General features: G+C 33.6%; 5 protein-coding genes across 6 annotated transcripts; 3 read left to right on the top strand and 2 right to left on the bottom strand.

Annotated features, from left to right (window-relative positions):
• Nucleotides 1-1,175: 1,175 nt before the first annotated feature.
• Nucleotides 1,176-7,108, top strand: LOC115697305 (probable LRR receptor-like serine/threonine-protein kinase At1g53430). Of its 2 annotated transcripts, none has more exons than XM_030624253.2 (23): nucleotides 1,176-1,398; nucleotides 1,501-1,672; nucleotides 1,784-1,855; nucleotides 1,967-2,035; nucleotides 2,327-2,398; nucleotides 2,497-2,568; nucleotides 2,643-2,714; nucleotides 3,225-3,293; nucleotides 3,374-3,445; nucleotides 3,535-3,609; nucleotides 3,707-3,778; nucleotides 3,865-3,933; nucleotides 4,013-4,078; nucleotides 4,210-4,275; nucleotides 4,359-4,397; nucleotides 4,496-4,530; nucleotides 4,639-5,015; nucleotides 5,101-5,296; nucleotides 5,388-5,525; nucleotides 5,610-5,728; nucleotides 5,816-6,264; nucleotides 6,352-6,502; nucleotides 6,588-7,108. In XM_030624253.2, exons 1-23 carry the CDS (start codon nucleotides 1,257-1,259, stop codon nucleotides 6,900-6,902), a joined length of 2,979 nt encoding a protein of 992 aa, XP_030480113.2. In that variant the 5' UTR covers nucleotides 1,176-1,256; the 3' UTR covers nucleotides 6,903-7,108. The 2 variants fall into 2 exon arrangements, with proteins under 2 accessions (XP_030480113.2, XP_060957626.1); XM_061101643.1 differs by having other exon boundaries at nucleotides 1,187-1,398; nucleotides 1,501-1,593.
• LOC115697306 (probable LRR receptor-like serine/threonine-protein kinase At1g53430) lies at nucleotides 7,030-10,061 on the bottom strand. The gene is made up of 9 exons (XM_061118771.1): nucleotides 10,020-10,061; nucleotides 9,360-9,563; nucleotides 9,071-9,269; nucleotides 8,822-8,980; nucleotides 8,612-8,730; nucleotides 8,231-8,441; nucleotides 7,921-8,158; nucleotides 7,674-7,824; nucleotides 7,030-7,581 (listed from the first exon to the last, which is right to left on the bottom strand). The coding sequence occupies exons 1-9, from the start codon at nucleotides 10,059-10,061 to the stop codon at nucleotides 7,237-7,239; spliced, it is 1,668 nt and encodes a 555-aa protein (XP_060974754.1). The 3' UTR covers nucleotides 7,030-7,236.
• LOC115697303 (probable LRR receptor-like serine/threonine-protein kinase At1g53430) lies at nucleotides 9,515-12,457 on the top strand. Its single transcript, XM_061101644.1, is given in 9 exon segments — nucleotides 9,515-9,545; nucleotides 9,633-9,831; nucleotides 9,911-10,045; nucleotides 10,363-10,481; nucleotides 10,575-10,785; nucleotides 10,889-11,036; nucleotides 11,038-11,124; nucleotides 11,211-11,361; nucleotides 11,842-12,457. Coding segments are annotated over 5 exon segments (876 nt in total). The 5' UTR covers nucleotides 9,515-9,545; nucleotides 9,633-9,831; nucleotides 9,911-10,045; nucleotides 10,363-10,481; nucleotides 10,575-10,664; the 3' UTR covers nucleotides 12,211-12,457.
• Nucleotides 12,458-14,157: 1,700 nt separating this feature from the next.
• On the top strand, nucleotides 14,158-16,510 carry LOC115697273 (protein MULTIPLE CHLOROPLAST DIVISION SITE 1). Its single transcript, XM_030624209.2, has 5 exons — nucleotides 14,158-14,320; nucleotides 14,399-14,614; nucleotides 14,716-14,906; nucleotides 15,622-16,009; nucleotides 16,101-16,510. Exons 1-5 carry the CDS (start codon nucleotides 14,288-14,290, stop codon nucleotides 16,281-16,283), a joined length of 1,011 nt encoding a protein of 336 aa, XP_030480069.2. The 5' UTR covers nucleotides 14,158-14,287; the 3' UTR covers nucleotides 16,284-16,510.
• Nucleotides 16,511-17,022: 512 nt separating this feature from the next.
• Nucleotides 17,023-20,915, bottom strand: LOC115697272 (nucleobase-ascorbate transporter 2). Its single transcript, XM_030624208.2, has 13 exons — nucleotides 20,486-20,915; nucleotides 20,294-20,391; nucleotides 19,903-20,079; nucleotides 19,541-19,641; nucleotides 19,374-19,449; nucleotides 19,208-19,267; nucleotides 18,794-18,978; nucleotides 18,622-18,718; nucleotides 18,391-18,536; nucleotides 18,220-18,311; nucleotides 18,053-18,130; nucleotides 17,800-17,960; nucleotides 17,023-17,696 (listed from the first exon to the last, which is right to left on the bottom strand). Exons 1-13 carry the CDS (start codon nucleotides 20,574-20,576, stop codon nucleotides 17,484-17,486), a joined length of 1,575 nt encoding a protein of 524 aa, XP_030480068.1. The 5' UTR covers nucleotides 20,577-20,915; the 3' UTR covers nucleotides 17,023-17,483.
• Between the last annotated feature and the right edge of the window lie 207 nt (nucleotides 20,916-21,122).

The following is a 21,122-nucleotide window of genomic DNA, read 5'->3' as shown; positions in this document are numbered from 1 at the left end:
ATATATGAATATAATATGGTTTTTGGTAAACTTGCTTTTTTTGTTGTAGAGTGTAACTTATTGGTAACAAACAACACAAAAGGTACTATGATTTGTTTTTGTCATATAAAATTCAAATAATGATGTGTCCCATACTTTAATATGAGAATGTTAAATCACACCTATATTACCTAATCAACTTGATCACATATGGTATTTATTATTATAGAATAGGAAAATTATTGTATATGCTATTTTTTAATTTTTTTTTTTAAATTTACCGTTTAAGTTGCTTTGGTAATTTTTACGTAAGTTGCTATGTGAATTTTGGTTGCGATTTAAATTGCTCCGTTGATTATTATGTAAATTTTCGTAAAAATATATAAAAAAGTACTTTAAAGTGTAAAAATAAAAGAAAAATCCTATAAAATATCTCTAACTATTTGTAAGATATTACTTATGCTTCTAGGTATCAGTGTACCAAATAAAAATACTCACTTTATCAATTACTTCTACTACTATTTGGTGGGCTAATTTTTCTAAGATCATTGTTATTGGGAATCATAGTACCTAATATTTTTTATTAGTTAATGATATTCTTTAAAAATTATTATCTTAAATTATATAAAATTTAATATTAATTATACTAAATTACTAATACCAATATAATACCAAAGGGAAGAAAGTTGTAAGCTCTAAGCTAGCATTTCTGTTTTTCTAATAGTATTCTTATATTATTTTGACACAACTTTGAATGATTTTAGTTTGTTGTCGAACCCTTCAATCTTTTACTCACAAGGCACTATAAATGGCATGGCCCCCACCATTCATTACTATGTGTTTGTCTCAATACAATTCCGTGAGTTACTAAAACAGAGTTTAAACGTATATCTACTCTAGTCTCTTCTTCTTCTTAATGCTCTGTCCAAAATAACTTAACAAACAAAATATCCTTAACTAATTATAAAACGTTATTTATAGAAAGTATAAAATAGCACGTACAATATCAAAAACAGTTAAACAACGTGTCTGATGAAGATTGATTCTAAAACGTTCCATTTTTTTCCCTTTTTATCTTCTCAAAATCAGTCCAAGAAGGCTGCTTCGTTTCAAAGTACACAACAAACAACACAATACCATTCAATGGTTTTCTTATTATTATAATAGTTTAAAGCTATATACAATACAGGTAACATTAATTATCTTAGACCAAATATGTAAGTTTCAACTTTGAAAAGAAATATACAATTTTCAACGATCATATTTATATATATAATATGAATTTGGTGATGACCAAGTTTAAGACTAAGACTATGGCTTCACAAACTACATTAATACTCTTACTATTCATGTTCTTGTTCTTGTTCTTGGCACCATTCAAATCCAAAGCCCAAACTTCTACTCTTCCACAAGATGAAGGTAATTAAAATAATAAAGGGGTTCATATTCTTTAATTTCTTTCTTATTTTCTGATTTCTTTTATAGAAAGTTACAATTTTTATTTTAATTATGTTTTTGCAGTGGAAGCTATTAAAGAAATAGCTACACAACTCAACAAAACAGATTGGAATTTCAATGATCCTTGTAGTAACAAATCAACTAATAACATCCCACGTACAGATCAGTACACCAATGTCATTACTTGCAATTGTTCCATTTCTCCTAATAATAATTTATGCCATATCCAAACCATGTAATAAAAAACTCATCTTTATATTTAAGTACATGTATTTTCATTGTCATTAGTGAAAATTATTAGATTTTGTTTTGACTTGGAAAAATTTGTTTTTGTCTATATATGCAGTGCTTTTACAGGACAAGATCTTGATGGGGAGCTTCCGAAATCGATATGGAAACTACCTCATCTTAAGGAAGTGTATGTAAAAATCAAATAGAATGATTTTTTTATCATTTCGATGGAATGACTATTCTAATATATTGAGTTTTCAATATGCTAATTGTGTGTTTTTTTTCTTCAACTTTGTAGTAAATTAGACCGAAACTTCCTCAGCGGTTCAATACCGCGAGAATGGGCTTCAACAAAATTGGAAAGTCTGTAAGTTTCTATTTTTAATAATACTCATTTGGTAAGCTGTATTAGATTATATTATATTGTATTAAATTGAGTTATATATCATATATTTATATAATATAATGTTAAATTTTAATTTGTACTAAAATATTATATATTTAAATTCTCATAAAAATCAATACAACATATAATTTTAAATAAAAATATAAAAGATAAATTTCCCTTAATTTAATATTATATAATACAATACAATGCGGTGTACCAAACGAAACTTAAAAGATGAGATGAATGAATGAATGTGGTGATGCATTGCAGGGTGATTAGTGTGAACAATTTATCAGGAACAATCCCTTCATTCTTATCAAACATGACCACTCTCAAACGTTTGTATGTTCTTTCTTTCTTTCTTAATTAAACTCCTTTGATAGTTGTTTGTTTTGTTTATCATAATAAACTCTTAATTAACTAATTAAGAACATCATTAGGTCCATGGAGAGCAACATGTTTTCTGGAACTATTCCAACTGAGCTTGGGAAATTAGTCAACTTGGAATATTTGTGAGTATCCTTATTCTTTTCAAACTAACTAATTAATTAATTATATCTTAATTAAAATATTTGTGTGGTTTCAGGAATCTTAATGCAAACAATCTCACTGGACAATTCCCTTTGGCTCTCACTAATCTCACCAACTTAAAAGAACTGTAAGTGTTAAGATATTGTTCCTTAAAATCCAAAAACCGTTAATTCAGTTAGGTTCTTCAACCTAACTTGCTGACAGTTATAACTAACTTGGCTCTCACTAATCTCACAAGAGCAGGCCCGGTCCTAGGCATAAGCAAGCTAGGCTCTCACTAATCTCCTTTTAAAAATACATATATTTTTTTCACTGATTTTGAAAATACTATATTTTTTTTTCTAAATAATGGCCCAAAATTTTCTTTTTCTATAGCCCACTAAAGTTCAGGATCGACTCTGAGAGAAATTTTTTGAGAGATTAGAGAGCTGGGGATTGAAAAATTGTATCGAGCAACACATCTGTTTGAAAGTGTTGGCTCGAGGTGAGAGTTTCTCGAGTTTCGTGAATAAAGATTGGTGATAGTGCTTTCAAACTCGATTACACACATACTTGTGTTCTGTTTTGTTAAGCTGTTCATGTTTTTCTTTTGAACAATAATTACTAACATTATGTCACACTTTTAATCTCATTGCAGTAGAATCAGTAGTAACAACTTTTCAGGAAAAATGCCTGAGTTTAACAATTGGAAACAACTTCAAAAATTGTAAGACATATTATTATCTCATTGGTTTTCGAAATTCATCATGACCCCAATTTATACTGATTTTTACATAATCTCAACAGAGAGATGGAAGCAAGTGGTTTCAATAGCTCAATTCCTTCTAGTCTATCTAATTTGAATTCCTTAACAGAATTGTAAGTTGTCTTCATTTTAGTAACTAGTTACTTGAAATTTTGAATATGTTTATTAACTTGAAAAATTATCATTATGTTACTCTTTGCAGAAGGATTAGTGACTTAAATGGGGAGATGAGCTCAAATTTTCCAGACTTAAGAAAAATGACAAATCTTGAAAGATTGTGAGCTAAATACATGTTTTTCTATAAGCTTTTATGGTTGAAAAACAACTCAATATTTGAACATTTTAACATATAAGACTTTTGTTTGAAATTTCAGGATGTTGAGGAGTTGTAATCTAAGAGGAAATATTCCAAATTATATTCGAACTTTGACGAATCTAACTGTCTTGTACTTTTTCCACTTTATTCTATGTAATAATTAGCATTAGAAAATTCAATATGTTACACCAATTAACCTTGTTTTTCTTTTTGTAGAGATCTTAGCTTCAATAAATTAGAAGGGCCAATTCCAAATTTTGAAAATATTATGGCATTGGACACATTGTAAGTTCTAAAGACTTTTCATAAACTTTTCACTTGCTTTGTTATATGTTCTTAAGTTATTGTGTTTCACATTGAATAGGTATTTAACAAGTAACTCACTCAATGGACCTATTCCGGATTGGATCAAACTCAGAGATAGCCGTTAGTAAGTTACCAAACCCTGAAATGTATGCATCACAAGCATAATTAGCAATGTGAAAACATGCTTATAGAGTTTAGAGATTGGTTGATTTGTTACCTCTTTAGCTAAGGATGAAGTTTCTTATTATGTTGCAGCCAAATAGATCTTTCTTACAACAATTTTTCGGAATCATCTGAGCCATCTACTTGTAGAGAAACTTTGTAAGAGTTCCTCTATTGTCTTTCTTTTTCTACTATTCATTGCATGATCATGTCAAACTAAATACACTTGTGTTTTTCATCAGCAATCTCTTTCGAAGCTCATCTGGACAGAAAAACAACTCGTAAGCTTCGAAAAACTATTGTTGCAACAACATGAACATTACTTTTCATGATAGTTTTACTATGCTAATGCTTGATTTCAATATTTTTTTTGATATAGAATACTTAGCAAGTGTTTGACTCCATGTTCAAAAGGTAAGCAAGTCTTTCAAATTGTTTGATCAGAATCGTAATCTGCTTTATCAGAAACCAAACCTGATAGATCATTATTACAATGTACAATGTTGTTTTGATGATGTGTAGATCATTATTCATTGTATATTAATTGTGGTGGAAAACAAACTACCATTGGAGGCATCACATATGAAGGGGATCAGGACTCTGGAGGCGCTGCAAAACTCGTCCATAACTCGCCCTCGTGGGGATTTAGCAGCACTGGTGATTTTTGGGATGTTTGGAGCACCACAAAGGATTACATAGCTGAAAATGTGTCTCTACTCAGAATGAACAATTCCGAGCTCTACACAACTGCACGCCTCTCGCCTCTTTCGCTAACTTACTATGCTCGGTGCTTAGCAAATGGAAATTACACTGTGAAACTTCATTTTGCAGAGATAGTATTAAGAGACAATAGATCTTATTATGGTGTTGGAAGGCGAATGTTTGATGTTTATGTTCAGGTAATCATAATTTTCGTCGACTTTGGTTAATAGAATTAATGCAACTTGTGATGAGCCTATATTTGATTTGGTTAAGTTATTATAGGGAAAACCTGTGTTGAAAGATTTCAACATTGAGAAGGAAGCTAATGGAGTTGATAAAGAATATATCGAAGTAGTTAAGACAGTTGTGAGTCATAAGACACTGGAGATTCGCCTTCAATGGGCGGGGAAAGGGACGAGGAATGTTCCCAAGAGAGGAATGTATGGTTCCCTAATATCAGCTATTTCAATAAAGTCTGGTAAGTATTTTCTATGAGGAAGAAACTAACATGTTTTTAATGAAAAGTAAAACCAATTTTCTTAGTAAAAAATCGATGTTTTCTTTTGCAGATTTCGATCCTCCAAGAAAGGAAAAACCAACAAAGTTCATCATTATTGGAGTTGTTTCAGCTTTTTGTCTAGTTCTCATAGTTTTAGGAATTCTTTGGTGGAAAGGCTATTTTAGAAAGAAAGAATCAAAGGATGAAGGTAACTAAAGATCATACTTTCATATGCTTTCTTAGGCTTAAAATTTCTTTTAAATTATGACATTGTTATTAATTTATTGTACAGTTTTGAGAGGATTAGACCTGCAAACTGGTTTCTTTACCTTTAAACAAATCAAAGCTGCCACTGATAACTTTGATCCCGCGAACAAAATTGGAGAAGGCGGATTTGGATCAGTCTACAAGGTATCTAAACAACTCATTACTTTTCATAACTATAAGAAACTTGATATGTCATAACAGAATGAAATACACAACTGGTTTTTATTGCAGGGTGTGCTATTAGATGGAACTATTATTGCAGTTAAGCAACTTTCATCCAAATCGAAGCAAGGGAATCGAGAATTTATAAACGAAATAGGCATGATTTCAGCTTTACAACACCCGAATCTTGTCAAACTCCATGGATGTTGCATTGAAGGAAAGCAATTGTTGCTGGTTTATGAGTACATGGAAAACAATAGCCTTGCAAATATCTTATTTGGTACCGAAAAAAGTGAAGCGAAACTAGATTGGAACACAAGGCAAAGAATATGCATAGGCATTGCAAGAGGTCTTGCTTTCTTGCATGAGGAATCAGCTATTAAAATTGTACATAGAGATATCAAAGCCACAAATATACTTCTAGATAAAGACCTTAATCCGAAAATATCAGACTTCGGTTTGGCCAAACTAAATGAAGAGGAAAACACCCACATTAGCACTAGAGTTGCTGGAACTATGTGAGTTTGTTAAGCTCTTTTTAAGTTGCAACATTGTGATTAGTTGATTATCATGGCAATGATACTAATTAATTGTTGTTGTTGCAGAGGATATATGGCACCAGAATATGCATTGTGGGGTTACTTAACTGATAAAGCTGATGTATACAGTTTTGGTGTCATGGCACTAGAAATTGTGGCTGGTAAAAACAACATGAGATTTCGCCCGAATGAAAACTTTGTGTGCCTTCTAGATTGGGTAACACACAACTTTCACAACTTTTTTCTTTCTTTTTTCTATTTCAGTTTGGTACTGATGTAATCTTTTTCTATGTTTGTTGAAGGCCATTTTCTTACAACAAAAGGGAGATGTAATGGAGCTAGTGGATCCGAATTTGGGGTCAAAATTCAAGAAAGAAGAGGCGAAAAGAATGATTAAGGTAGCTTTATTGTGCACAAATCCATCACCTTCACTTCGCCCCGCCATGTCAACAGTAGTGAGCATGCTTGAAGGTCGGACAACCATCCCCGAATTGGTCATGGATTCAAGTAGTCATGGCGATCCATTCAAGTTCACCGGGTTGCGTGACAAGCTTGATCAGATTTCACAACAAAGCTCAAGTGAACCAACAACATGGAGTGAATCTTCCTCCAAATAATCTTTCTATTTGCTTAGTGAGAGTTAACATTAGATATGTAGCTATGTTTATATCATTTGCATTTAAAATTAGTTATGTTTGTTAGTATTCTTGGTTATAATCTGTTAACTATGATTATTGTTGTAAATGAAATGAAAAATAAAAACAACACAATTGATATAAGTATAAACTAATATTATGTGGTTGTTTAAGGTCCAGAAAACAAACATTCTGATCACCACACAAAAGGACTCTAAAATCTAATCTTACTTAGTAAAGCCACACAAAAGGTTAATTAACAAAGCTAATACAAAAGCACAAAACACAGCTTCAATCTTACAAATGATAAAAGAGATCATGCAGAGGCATAATCAATCCATGATGATGAGTTGGATGACTCAGCAAGAATATATTGAGCTTCATTGGAGGATTGTTGTGAAGTTTGATCAAGCTTGTCTCGCAAACCGGTGAACTTGAATGGATCATCATGATTACTTGAATTCATGATCAGTTCAGGGATGGTAGTCTTGCCTTCAAGCATGCTCACAACTTTAGACATGGTGGGGCGAACCGAAGGAGATGGATTTATGCACAATAGAGCTACCTTAATCACTCTATTTGCCTCTTCTTTCTTGAATTTTGACCCAAAATTTGGATCCACTAGCTCTGATATATCTCCATTTTGTTGTAAGAAAGTAGCCTTGATGAACAACCATAAATAAGATTTTTACATCATTACCAATATGCAACACAACAAAAAAATAAATAAATTGTATATGAAGTTTTGCATACCCAATCTAGAAGGCACACAAAGTTTTCATTCGGGCGAAATCTCGTGTTGTTTTTACCAGCCACAATTTCCAATGCCATGACACCGAAACTGTATACATCAGCTTTATCAGTTAAGTAACCCCACATTGCATACTCTGGTGCCATATATCCTCTGCAACAACAAGAAGAAGAAGAATTCATTAGTATCATTGCCATGATAATTAACTAATTACAATGTTGCAGCTTAAAAAGAGCTTAACAAACTCACATAGTTCCAGCAACTCTAGTGCTAATGTGGGTGTTTTCCTCTTCATTTAGTTTGGCCAAACCGAAGTCTGATATTTTCGGATTAAGGTCTTTATCTAGAAGTATGTTTGTGGCTTTGATATCTCTATGTACAATTTTAATAGCTGATTCCTCATGCAGGAAAGCAAGACCTCTTGCAATGCCTATGCATATTCTTTGCCTTGTATTCCAGTCTAATTTCACTCGACCTTCTTCAGAACCTAATCAATGAATAATCAAAGTAAAAAATTTTGCAGCCTTAGTAAAGGGACAAACATAGAAAATAGAGTTACCAAATAAAGAATGTGCAAGGCTATTGTTCTCCATGTATTCGTAAACCAACAACAATTGCTTTCCTTCAATACAACATCCATGCAATTTGACAAGGTTTGGGTGGTGTAAAGCTGAAATCATGCCTATCTCATTTATGAATTCGCGATTCCCTTGGTTCGATTTGGATGAAAGTTGCTTAACTGCGATAATAGTGCCATCTAATAACACACCCTGCAATAAAAACATGACATTTCATTTTGTTATGACATATCAAACCTTTAGCTACGGACTTTTTAGTCACAACATAAGAATGATGATTTATAATTAGTCACAGCTTGTTGTAACTAAAGTAAAATTTTTTGTAGTGTTTATAATCATGAAAACTAACAAGTGTTAGATACCTTGTAGACTGATCCAAATCCACCTTCTCCGATTTTGTTTGCAGCATCAAAGTTGTTAGTGGCAGCTTTGATTTGTTTAAAGGTAAAGAAACCAGTTTGCAGATCAAGTCCTCTAAGAACTGTACAAAGCAATAAAATTAGACAAATTTGAATTCATTGGTTTTGGTAAGTAAAATTATGTGTAGCAATGTATAATGAACCAAATTGTACCTTCCTTCCTTGAATCATTGCTTCCAAAATAATATTTCCACCAAAGAATGGCTAAAGCTATGAGAAGAAGGCAAAAAGATGAAACCGCTCCAACGATAATCAACTTTGTGTTGGATTTTCTACTCTCTATCTCTTTTTCCTGATTTGGAGGTTTGTTATCTAAAAGTAAAACAAAATACAAAAATAAATTCTACTTTTCATTATGAACAATGTTAGTTTCTATGTTTCTATGGAATATCATGTACTTACATGGCTCCACTGAGATAGCTGATATTAGAGAACCATATGATCCTATCTTTGGAACATTCCTCGTACCTTTCCCCGTCCATTGGAGGCGAATCTCTAGTGTCTTATCACTCACAACAACTGGCTTAACTACCTTGACAGTTTCCTTATCAACTCCACTAGCATTCTTTTCAATGTTGAAATCTTTAAACTCCAATTTTCCCTATAATGACAACTTATTAACTCAATCAAACTCACAATAAGTTGCATCAATCTTACTTTACCAAAGTCAAAAGGAAAAAAGCATGACTACCTGAACATAAACATCAAATATTCGCCTTCCTAAACTGAAATAGGATTTGTTGTCTCTAAATATTATCTCTGAAAAATGCAGCTTAACAGTGTAGCTTCCATTTGCTAAGCAACGACCGAAATAAGTTAGCGAAAGAGGCGAGATGCGTGCAGTTTTGGAAGACGAATATTTGATGTTTATGTTCAGGTATACACTCTTGATTTGCTTATGTGGTCATATCGCCACATTTGATGTTTATGTGGAACTTATGTTTGGCTCTAAATTACATTATAGGGAAAATTGGAGTTGAAAGATTTCAACATAGAAGAGGAAGCTAATGGAGTTGATAAGGCAGTTATTAGAGTAGTTAAGCCAGTTGTTGTGAGTCATAATACACTCGAGATTCGCCTCCAATGGACGGGAAAAGGGACAAGGAATATTCCAAAGCGAGGAATATATGGTTCTCTAATTTCAGCAATCTCAATAGATTCTGGTAATAACTAAATTTTGAATATGTATGTCAATGTCATCATGAAAAAACTAGCTTTTTCATAGTGTTTTTCTTTTTGTAGATTTCAAGCCTCCACACAAAAACAAAGCAAAAAATATCATTATCGGAGTAGTTTCAGCTCTTTGTCTTCTTTTCATAGCTTTGGGCCTTCTTTGTTGGAAATGCTATACTGGAAGAAAGGAATCAAGGGATGAAGGTAAAAGAATGAGCATTGTTATCAGGCACTAACACTGCACCACTATGAAATGGTGCCTTATAAATGACTACCGATATTTCATAATAATAATTAAATTAAATCACGTGGGACATGATACTTAATTCTACTAATACTCATATATGACACATCCAATAGTGCTAGATATCACTGGTGTCTTTCAGCATTTCTAAAAAAATATACTCATGCCATCAAATTTGTCATTAAAAAATAAATTTGCATGATATATTTTGCCTGTGTTTTGCTCCACATAATTTTACCAAAATAAATTAATAAGAAATTGATATTTTCTCATGTAGTTCTAAAAGGATTAGACTTGAAAACTGGTTTCTTTACCTTTAAACAAATCAAAGCTGCCACTGACAACTTCAATGCTGCAAATAAAATTGGAGAAGGCGGATTCGGATCAGTCTACAAGGTATTTAAAACTCATTACTTTCCATGACTAAAAACATAACATGTCACAACAGAATGAAGACACAACTGAATGCATGTAACACTTTTATTGCAGGGTGTGTTATTAGATGGCACTATTATTGCAGTTAAGCAACTTTCATCCAAATCGAACCAAGGGAATCGAGAATTTATAAATGAAGTAGGCATGATTTCTGCTTTACAACACCCAAATCTTGTCAAATTGCATGGATGTTGTATTGAAGGAAAACAACTCTTGTTGGTTTATGAATACATGGAAAATAATAGCCTTGCACACTCTTTATTTGGTATGTTTGTTATTGTTATACATTTTTGTTGAGCCTTGCCTTACTATGACTAAAGTTTATATATATTCATTAACTATCTACCAAATTTTCAATACTTAAAAAGAGTCTGAAGAAGGTGAAGTGAAACTAGACTGGAATACAAGGCAAAGAATATGTATAGGCATTGCAAGAGGTTTAGCTTTTCTCCATGAAGACTCAGCAATAAAAATTGTACACAGAGACATCAAAGCCACAAATATACTTTTAGATAAACCTTACCCCGAAAATATCAGATTTCGGTCTGGCTAAACTGAATGAAGAGGAAAACACCCACATCAGCACCAGAGTTGCTGGAACTATGTGAGCAATAATATCTTTCTTCATGCTATAACATATGATTAATTGATTATCATGGAAATCTTATTGATCAACTTTTTTTGTTGTAGAGGATATATGGCACCAGAGTATGCATTATGGGGTTACTTAACTGATAAAGCAGATGTATACAGTTTTGGAGTTGTGGCAATGGAAATTGTTGCTGGAAAAAACAACATGAAATATCGCCCAAACGAGAACTTTGTGTGCCTTCTAGATTGGGTAACAAACAACTTCATAGTTAGTTTTGAGTTGATTTCTTATTCTTTTTATTCCTATATTGGTAAGGGTAAATACTATTTTGGACTCTCTGTTTTACAAAAGTTACCAATTGGGCCCTGTGTTTTGTTAAATGACAAAATGGACCCTGTATTTTTTAAAATAGTATAAATAGGACCCTGAATTGATTTTTTGTCAAAATAAAGTTTAATTATAATCCGATCTAAAAGTGTTATATGACAAAACTGTTTACATTTTTTGTATCTGTTCGTGTTAAGCATTGTCTTCAAGTTGGTTGTATTAAAAAAAAGTTATCAAAAATTAAGCTTAGGGTCCTATTTTTACTATTTTAGAAAATACAGGGTCCATTTTCTCATTTAACAAAATACAGGGTCCAATCTGTAACTTTTGCAAAACACAGGATCCAAAACAGTATTTACCCTATTGGTAATGGCTCATCTTCTTCATATGATTGATATGTAGGCCCTTTTCTTACAACAAAAGGGAGATATAATGGAGCTTGTGGATCCAAATTTGGGATCACAATTCAATAAAGAAGAGGCGAAAAGAATGATTGAAGTAGCTCTGTTGTGCACGAATCCATCACCTTCTCTTCGCCCCACCATGTCAACGGTTGTGAGCATACTTGAAGGTCGAACTACCATTCCTAAACTAGACATGGCGTTGAGTATTGATGATCCATTCATGTTCACCGGTTTGCGAAACAAGCTTGATCAAATTTCACAACAAAACTCCAAAACATCTCATAGCATGGCTACTCAATCATCCAATTCATCATCATGGATTGATTCTGCTTCTGCATCATCTTTTAGTAAGAGTAGTTTAAATTAGTTTAAGTTAAAAGTGTAAGGTAAAATTATCAACAAACAAGACAAGAAAGCTACTTTGATCTTTATAAGAAGCAATAGAGTCTACGATGTTCAATTTTAGATAGGGACACAATTATTGGGCCAACAAAATGCCTTATTCTAGTATATCTTTTATACTTATTTTTGTTTGGTTATTGATATGAGTCTTGGAAAAGATAATATCATTGGACATAAAATTTGGATAATGCTTATCTTAATCTTATTAATTAGATTTTGATTTGTAATTATATAGGTATATATGATTATCTTGCATGACAAAAGGAATGAAGCTTAACTTGTATTTTTTAAATTAATTAGACATAAAAATATATTAATTAATGAAAAGAAATTTATCATAGAAACTTTGGAAAAAGACATGAACTAATTAATTCCTTGTTAACAAACCAATCTACCTTGATTAAAAAAAATATTTTTGGGCTCTTATTTAAAAAAAATATGGTATTTTTGAAAATTAATAAAATATATATATATAATTTTAAAAGGAAAATTTATTTTTTTAGTCCCTAGACTAGGTACGTCCTAAGTCTACTATTCCCTTATTTGTTATTTTAAGGAAAAAAAATGTCTACAAGGTTAATAGTATTTAAAAAAAGTAGTTAGTTGAGTTGACACATTTAGATTGGTTTAATACACCAATTTATTTTTCATAAATGATCTTTCCCACATGTATAGGTGGAATTCATTTTTTAAAATAATTAATGACTAATTTTTTAATATTATTATTTATTTTAAATAATAAAAATAAAGTATTTAAGGTAAAACTCTCTTATATTTTTTATACACTTAATTCTTTTATTTTTTTTTGTAGCAAAATTCCTTTAAGTTTATTTTTTAAAAAAAAATTTGAGGCGTCGACTAAATATTACTGTTAAATATTAACGGGATAACCACTGCGTACACCTTTATATATACGTGACAGTAAAACTTCAAAGTCAATACAGTGGTAATTAAGTTAATATTTAACAGTTATATTTAACTAGCGTCTTAAATTTACAAAAAAAAATAAATAAATAAATAAACATAAGAAGGTTTTACTACTAAAAAAAGAGAAATAAGAGAGTTAAGTGTATAAAAATAAAAACATAAGGGCTCGTTTGATACGCCGTATGGTAATGTATTGTATTGTATTGTGCGTGGATTGTGTTGTATTGTATTGCATTAGTATTATTTAATACAATACAATGTTTGGTATTGACTTGTATTAATTGATTGTGTAAAGTTATAATATATTTTTAATACACTCGATCCCAACACCAACTACGGGTCTGAGTCCACGTCCTAGGTTCCGGGTCTGGGGTCCAAGTCCGGGTCTGGGTCCGTATCCGAGGTCGGGGTCGGGGTCCGGGTCCGTGTTCGGGTCCGTGTCCGGGTCCCGAGACCGGGTCTGTGTCCGGGTCCCGAGACCGGGTCCGTGTCCGGGTCCCGAGACTGGGTCCGTGTCCGAGTCTGGGTCTGGGTCCGTGGTCTGGGGTCCGGGTCCGGGTCCGTGTCTGGGTTCGGGGTCCGGGGTCGGGGTCCGAGTCCAGGGTCCGAAGTCCGAGTCCGGGTTGGAGATTGGTGTTGACCCCAAATCCTTTGTAAATATTATAAAACAAGCTAATACAGACCATTTATTATGTATAAAATAATACAACATACATTGTATAAAAAATTTAGTCATAATAATTAATACAATACATTGCTTAATCTAAACATAGTGTTATTTATTATTTAATACAATACGATCCTTATACGGTGTACCAAACGAGTCCTAAAAGAATTAAGTATATAAAATCAAAACATAAGAGAGATTCCCCACCAATAATCCTAAGAAATTCCACTTCTTTCTTTCCTTCCTATTTATACCAAACAAAATATCAAATCCATCCTCTCTCTCTCTTCTTACTTATCCTCCCTCCTACATAATCAATCTCTTTCCATTTCCATCCTTTCTTACCAAACAGAGCCTTAAATCTAACTAAGACTCGGACACACTCTCTCTCTTCTCTTATCACTCCCAAATTGAATCAAACCCAATTTCTTCCTCTCACAGGGCTCTAATGGCTTCACTTTCAACTCTTCAATGGTTTCAGGTAAGCTCAATATTATTATTAACACAAAGGGTCGTCCCCAAAATCTCTCATTGATCTCGTTTTGGCTTTTCAATGTAGCCCTCGATTTCTGGTTCAAACTTTTATCTAGTGGTGTTCAGACCTGAATTTAGGTCAAGTAATGCTCGAATCACCTGCAACTCATCTCCATCTTTCTCACCCAAGTTTGTATTGAGAGCCATTGATGGCTCAGCAACCTCTGCCAGTGCTCCCCGAGATGAGGTGGTGAAGAAGAACAAGATTTTCACCAACACCATTGCCAAATTCCCAATTTTGGTAAAAAGAAGCCTTTTTTTTTTTCTTGTTTTTGTTTCTCTTTCTTATTTTTAATTTTGTGAAAGAAAAGTTTTGTGCTTTTGGTTGGGGTTTATGTGTAGATGAGACAACAACAACAAGTAGTGGGAGAATCCAATTTTGCTATCATTGGGTTTTGTGTTGCTACTACATTTTTGGTTTTGGCTGTGAAAATCTTTATGGTTATGAAGTCAAGAAGAGAAAATCATCATCATGCTGGCTCTGTAGCTGATCTTGTCAGACGTGGTCAGCTGAGGTCTGATAGAAGAGGCATGTATGAAATTTCAATCCTTTGATACCTTAATATATTTAGTCCTAATGTGAAAAATTAAAACCCCAAGTAGAATAAGAAGTTATAATATCATATGCTCAATGATACAAGTTTAGGGTCACTTGTCTTAGACTGAACCCCCCTCGAATTTATTGAAAAGCTACCCATCAATGTTTTCCACTCTACGTAAATCTAGAAAACAGAATTTCTGAAAATTCTTAGGGCGTGTTTGGAAAGCCGAGGAGGAATTAGATTTGGGTGTAATTAGTGATAATTACACAGTTTTGCATGTTTGTCTGACTATGTAATTACCCTGTTACAGTGTAATTGGAGATAATTGAGAGGTTTCAATTACACTCTCTAATTTTTATGGCTTCCTATGAGAATTTGTGCAATTACTAACTTTCTATTTTAAATAATAGTTACTAAAAATGTTATTTTTATGAATAATTACTATCTCATATTCAAACACACATTAAAATATAGTTGTAATTACTAGCCCGTGTAGTTACTATCTTAATAATTACACGACTAAGTAATTACATAGTGACTTCCAAACACGTCCTTAGTCTTAAAGACACACTTAGCTGTCCCGAATCCTATTTTTCCCACAAATCTTCTGCTGGAGATTCAATGCTTACTTACCATCATTTCTGATACTAAGTTCTGTTTTTGCTCTTGTTATTGTCAATGCTTGTTTTTGTTTTTGTCAAAACAGAACAAGGCCTCTCAAGTATGATGACCCTTTCAATAATCCAATGGTTAAAGTTGGCAAGAGCAATTCAACTGTAGAAATGTGTGGAAAAGTGTACCGCTTAGCCCCAGTTACCCTTACAGAAGAGCAACAATCGGTTCATCAGAGGAGGAGATCTCGAGCATACCAGTGGAAGAGACCAACTATATTTCTCAAAGAAGGCGATTCAATACCTCCTGATGTTGACCCTGATACGGTTCGGTGGATTCCCTCTAATCATCCTTTTGCAACCACTGCAAGCGACATTGATGAAGATCGAGCACAAAACAATGTGAGACAAAAGCGTGGTGTTCCATTTCGTATTCAAGCTGAGCACGAAGCGCTGCAGAGAAAGCTTGAAGCATTGCAGGGTGTAAGTATAGTAATCTCATCATCTGTAGTTTGATGATTAGTATGAAAATTGGTCATGAAATGGCTGAAATCTGTTTCTTTTTCCATGTTAGGAACAAAAACTGAACAAATTAACAATCGATCCAAGCAACGCTAAAGATTTCGAGAGAGCATTCAAGTCACATCCGAAGTCATCGGAAGGTGGAGAGGAAAGCTCGTTGAATGAACATACAGGAAACTCACAAGAACGGTCCTCAAATTCATCGCCATCTTCAGAAGAAATGCAAAAACCATGAGTTGTCATATCTTTTTTCTGGCGAAACTTTTAATCTTTATCGCTATCTGTCAATTTTGATCTTTATAAGGCGGGTGGTTCGAATATGTCAAGGGTAGATTTGTAAATAGGGTGTCGTCGTAGTTCATATTTGAGACGTTGTCATGTACATTTCCTTGTGTTTCTTATTTCCTTTTCCCAAAGACAACTTGTAATAATAGTCTTTTTCCATCTGTTTGAATCTCCAAATCTTTTTGTTTCCCTTATAGCTATGTCTATATGTATATTTAGGCAAGTTAAAAGTGTAAAACCAGATTGATTAACACTTACAAGAAAAGAAAGCTACTTTGATGGATTATTTAGTAACTACTTTGATCTCCATAAGCAGCAACAAAATTCATGAAGTTGAAGTTGAATTATTTATTAGCTTAGCTGAGTTGGGTAGATCCTGCAATAAGCCTCTCTCGACCCTTCCTTTCTCATGCGTCTTTATGAAAGCCTCTCACCTTTCATGATTCGGTCCATCATCATCTACTCAATCAGATCTTTGCTTGGCGTTTAGTGGCTGCAGAATTCGACCTTTTAGTGGCGCTTTTTTGGCTGCCAAAGCTGAAATTTTGGCTGTTTTTTTTGGTTAGGATTTTGGATTTGGATGACAGAATTGTAATTTGAAGTCCATTTTGTCAATTGTTTTTTACATTCAATGGTTTTGGTTTCAACATCAATACCAATTAATATGCCATTTAGAAGAAGCAGTACAATTTGGCAAAATCAAAATGACATCAATCAAATTTGTCTCATCAAGAAATAAATATTATGTATACAAAAATAATAGAACATTGAGGAAATGAGTTTCTTAATTAAGAACATCTAGCTAGCTAGTATTCTACCTTAGTCATCATCATCATCCTTTAACTCTTAATTAACTAAGATCAATTAGTATCATCATCATTTCATGTTGCTGGTTTCTGCAGCAGCATTCGAAGCGAGATTGGATTGCTTCATGGCATCAAGAACGAGTTTCGGAAACTTGTTCACACAGCTTGGAGATACATTTTTTGTTGCTGATGACTTAGTGGACAAGTTTCACAAGAAGTTAATTAAATTTATTGGATTAAACCCGGATAATCCGAGTTAATAGATATACAAATAAAAGAGGGAAATGATGCTTTTCCAATCTCTCTAAACATCTTTTTCTCTATGGAATTTGAGCTGAGCCACTTTAAGATGGTGGGAAGAATCTGTTGAGGTTGAATGGGAGAGTGTAAAACTCTTCATTTCGGCTGTCTCCTTTAAACGTTCTGAACTTATCCCACCATGGCATTCCCCTATCTCTAGCTCCGTCCTTGTAATCAAGTGTGTTGTCTAAGAAAACCGAAACGATCAAAGCCACAGTTGGTGATGAGAAGAAGATGGTGTTGAGGAAATCATTCCACTGCATTTGACAAACACAACACATAACACAATACAACAACTTAATTTCGAACCATAGATGAGAAAAAGGAAAGTACTCGAAAGAAAGAGATGTTTGTTCTCACCCATCCAGCTCGTGTGTGAGAAGGGCCGTGAAGAGCCTTTGCAGTGTATTCCCTGAAGTACTCGGGAATAGACAGCCCTAAGAAGAGAGAAACGCCTGTGATGAAAAGGTTCCTCATCGAGTTCATGTTTGTGAATTGTAAAAACGATAGCCCCACCGAAGCTGGATGAGAGTGACAAAAACAAAACAGCGAGTTAGTTCAAATTCATCAAGCTGAGACAGGAAAGAAGCGGGGAAAAGCCTTTTCTACGTACCAACAAGACCGAACAAAACACAGTAAGCAGCAGCAAACATGGTGAAGGGTATTGATGCAAACAATGCTCCAAATTTTCCTGCCATAGATGGACAATGTAATACATGAAGTTAGAAAAGGCGTCATCAGAATTGTAAATTCAACGCCTTTTTTTGCACGAGGACTAACCGAGCATTGAGAAAAATATCATAAACCCAGCTGAGATTTGAATAACCCTGCGACTTCCAACACGAGTACTTCCAAGAAGGCCTACATTTTCTCTGTTGTTTTACCGAAAGAATTAGTCTCAATTGCATTATACAAGACTTAAAAATAAAGGAAAGAATTAGTCATGCTCACATGGAGACCGATGAGCCAGTCAACGTCCCAAAGAGACCGTTAAGAAGGATTCCTATTCCTTGCCAGCCAATACCGCGGCTAAGGACATGAGCTGGTGGCGGTGTGGCACTTGCTAGACGCGATGCAGCTTTGTATGCTCCGGTTGACTGTCAAAACAAAGATTATTAGTCATTATTGCCTCCAAAAAGTATTCTTCTTTACTACATTTGTGAACTTTTAGTTATTAACTACCTCAACTAATGAGACTAGAACAGCAGCCATCATTCCGAAAGCATGACCAGCATCAAATGTAGGAGCTCCCCATTGAAGAGGGTATGGTATCTTTATCCTGAAAATGAATATGTCAAACATAGGTATTCACCGAAAAGAGGCTATTTTCGAATGTCATGTCTCTACTACTAACCATGGCGCTGAAGAAATTAGATTGGCTCGGTCAGTTCTGCAGTTGAGTTGGGTTAGTTCGGGATGATGTTTGTATGCACCACTAGCTGTCAAGAGGTGTGCATACGCCCATATCACTATGATCGATATAAGAAAGGCGAATCTTTCGAGTAATGGTAGATCTCTCACGTGAAAGTTCTTCAAATACTGTAATGTATTGACAGCAAAAGCAAACGGTTAGAAATGGGATTCAATCTCAAAATCAATTGGGAATAAGAAAAGTATGCTCATGTCCAACATATTGTCAATGTGGGACTCTGTAACACAAACTGAACAATATACGCGCGACAACAAGTGAAATAACCGACACATCTTCAATGTGCTACTCTGTAACACAAACTAAACAATATACGCGTGACAAGTGAAATAAGCGCACCTGAGAGAAAGCTACAAATAGGAGAAGCATGGGGATACCGATTTCCACACACCTTCCAACCTGAAAGGAATTAAGAGAAACCAATATAAGAAGCCTTAAGACATAAATTTAAGCACTAATTGAGAAGTAATGTGAAGGAGTATTTTGTTAAGTATTCGCTACTAACCACTGGGAACCCTCTATCGAACAAACCAAAACCCGTCAATGCAATCACAGGGGCCATTCCAAGCGGACTAAAGAATCTGTAGACAGATTATAATATGCCCACATTCATCAACCAAACAAAAATCAAAACTTACCACCCATGTAATTTCAAGATAGATAAAATCTTACCTGGAACAGATAGCCCAAATCTGACTATATCCAAGGATAATTTGGATGCTTGAAGCTACTATCAAAGCACCTTGTACTGCTCTCATTGTGTTGAGAAATCTCTAGAATAAAATAATACACTAGAAAAGTAAGTACGCTTCCTTACAACATAGATAGCATAGCTAAGAATTAATTACTACAAAAGCATAGTTTAGTGATCAAGGAAAAGGAAATGCCTTATTCAAGTATACCAAAAATTTTACTTACTACAAAATGTACTAGAAAATTTAGCTTCCTTAGAACACATAGATAGCATAGCAAAGAATTACTACAACAAAAAGAATACTTTAGTATTGATCAAGGAAAAGGGAAAGAATACTTACAATATGAGGGTCCTCAATACTAGCCAATGATGAATCATGAATGATAGATATAATAGGTACCATGAATGCATATGATCCTCCAATAACAGTAGGCAATCTAGTTCCAAATAGAGTTTGAAGAAGTGTATTAATTCCTTCTACAAACAGTAGAGTTTGCACTACTCTCACTTTATCACCCTGCTCAAATCATTAACCAAGTTTTAATTTCGATACATCAAACTTAAAAAGAGTAATTTGCAGCATAAATACCCAACTTTAACTCTCGGTTGCAGATAAGTACTTAAGTTTAAAGTATTGATATGCAACCAAGAGAGTTAAACTTACATATTTTACACCACAAATTACTCTAAAACTTAACTTTAAAACTTAAAAGGGAATAATATTAACTCACATCATTACCACCCATGTAAGGAACAAGAAAAGAAGGGATCATAACTGCAGTTCCCAAAGCCAAAATATAGTGTTGAAAACCCAGAAAAACAGCCTCCCCTAATTTTCACAAAACAAAATAAAGATCACATTTTTATTAGCAACAAACAAAAAGCCATCAAAACTCCATAACTTTCATAAAAAACAAACATACCCCATGATGGATTTGAGTCAATACAATACTCCAAACCTTGAAGCTGATCCATTGGTGGATGAATAACCTCTTCTGGTTTAGGAGCTGCCATTGCTTATCTTTTTTCACTAAATATACCCAAAAGGGTATCAAGTAAATGAATCAAAGAACAGAATAGAGCTAAGATAGATACAGATTCAGAGCTTTTCTTTTCTTAGTACAGTGACCAAATCTAAAAGTATCAACAACAAAAAAAGTGAAAGAAAAAAGTGTATGAGAGAGAGAGAGAGAAACACACAAACACTAGTCTAGTCAGTCTAGTGTGAACACAAGCTTAAAAATTAGGACTTGCCGCCCACTAAATAAGCTGTGCTTTTTTTTTTTTCTTTTTAAGTTTAATTTCTGTGATCAGAGAAAGAAAAAAAGTTGAAAGTAAAGAGAAAGAAAAAGACAGATAAAAACTATTTCTTTTTCCTTTATTTTATTTACAAGAACAGAAAGTTCCGTTAACTTTTGTATATTACCAAATATACCCCTTAAGGAACTTGCAAACTGAAATGTTACCGTTGCATGCCTAAATCTTTGCATTAAATTTGTCCACCATCTCTATTCATTGCTGGGAAAAAATTATTTAATGGGAAAAATTAATCATAATAAA

The sequence above is a fragment of the Cannabis sativa genome, chromosome 7 (genome assembly GCF_029168945.1).
Source record: "Cannabis sativa cultivar Pink pepper isolate KNU-18-1 chromosome 7, ASM2916894v1, whole genome shotgun sequence".
NCBI lineage: Eukaryota > Viridiplantae > Streptophyta > Magnoliopsida > Rosales > Cannabaceae > Cannabis > Cannabis sativa.
This window is presented reverse-complemented; position numbering and strand designations above follow the sequence as displayed.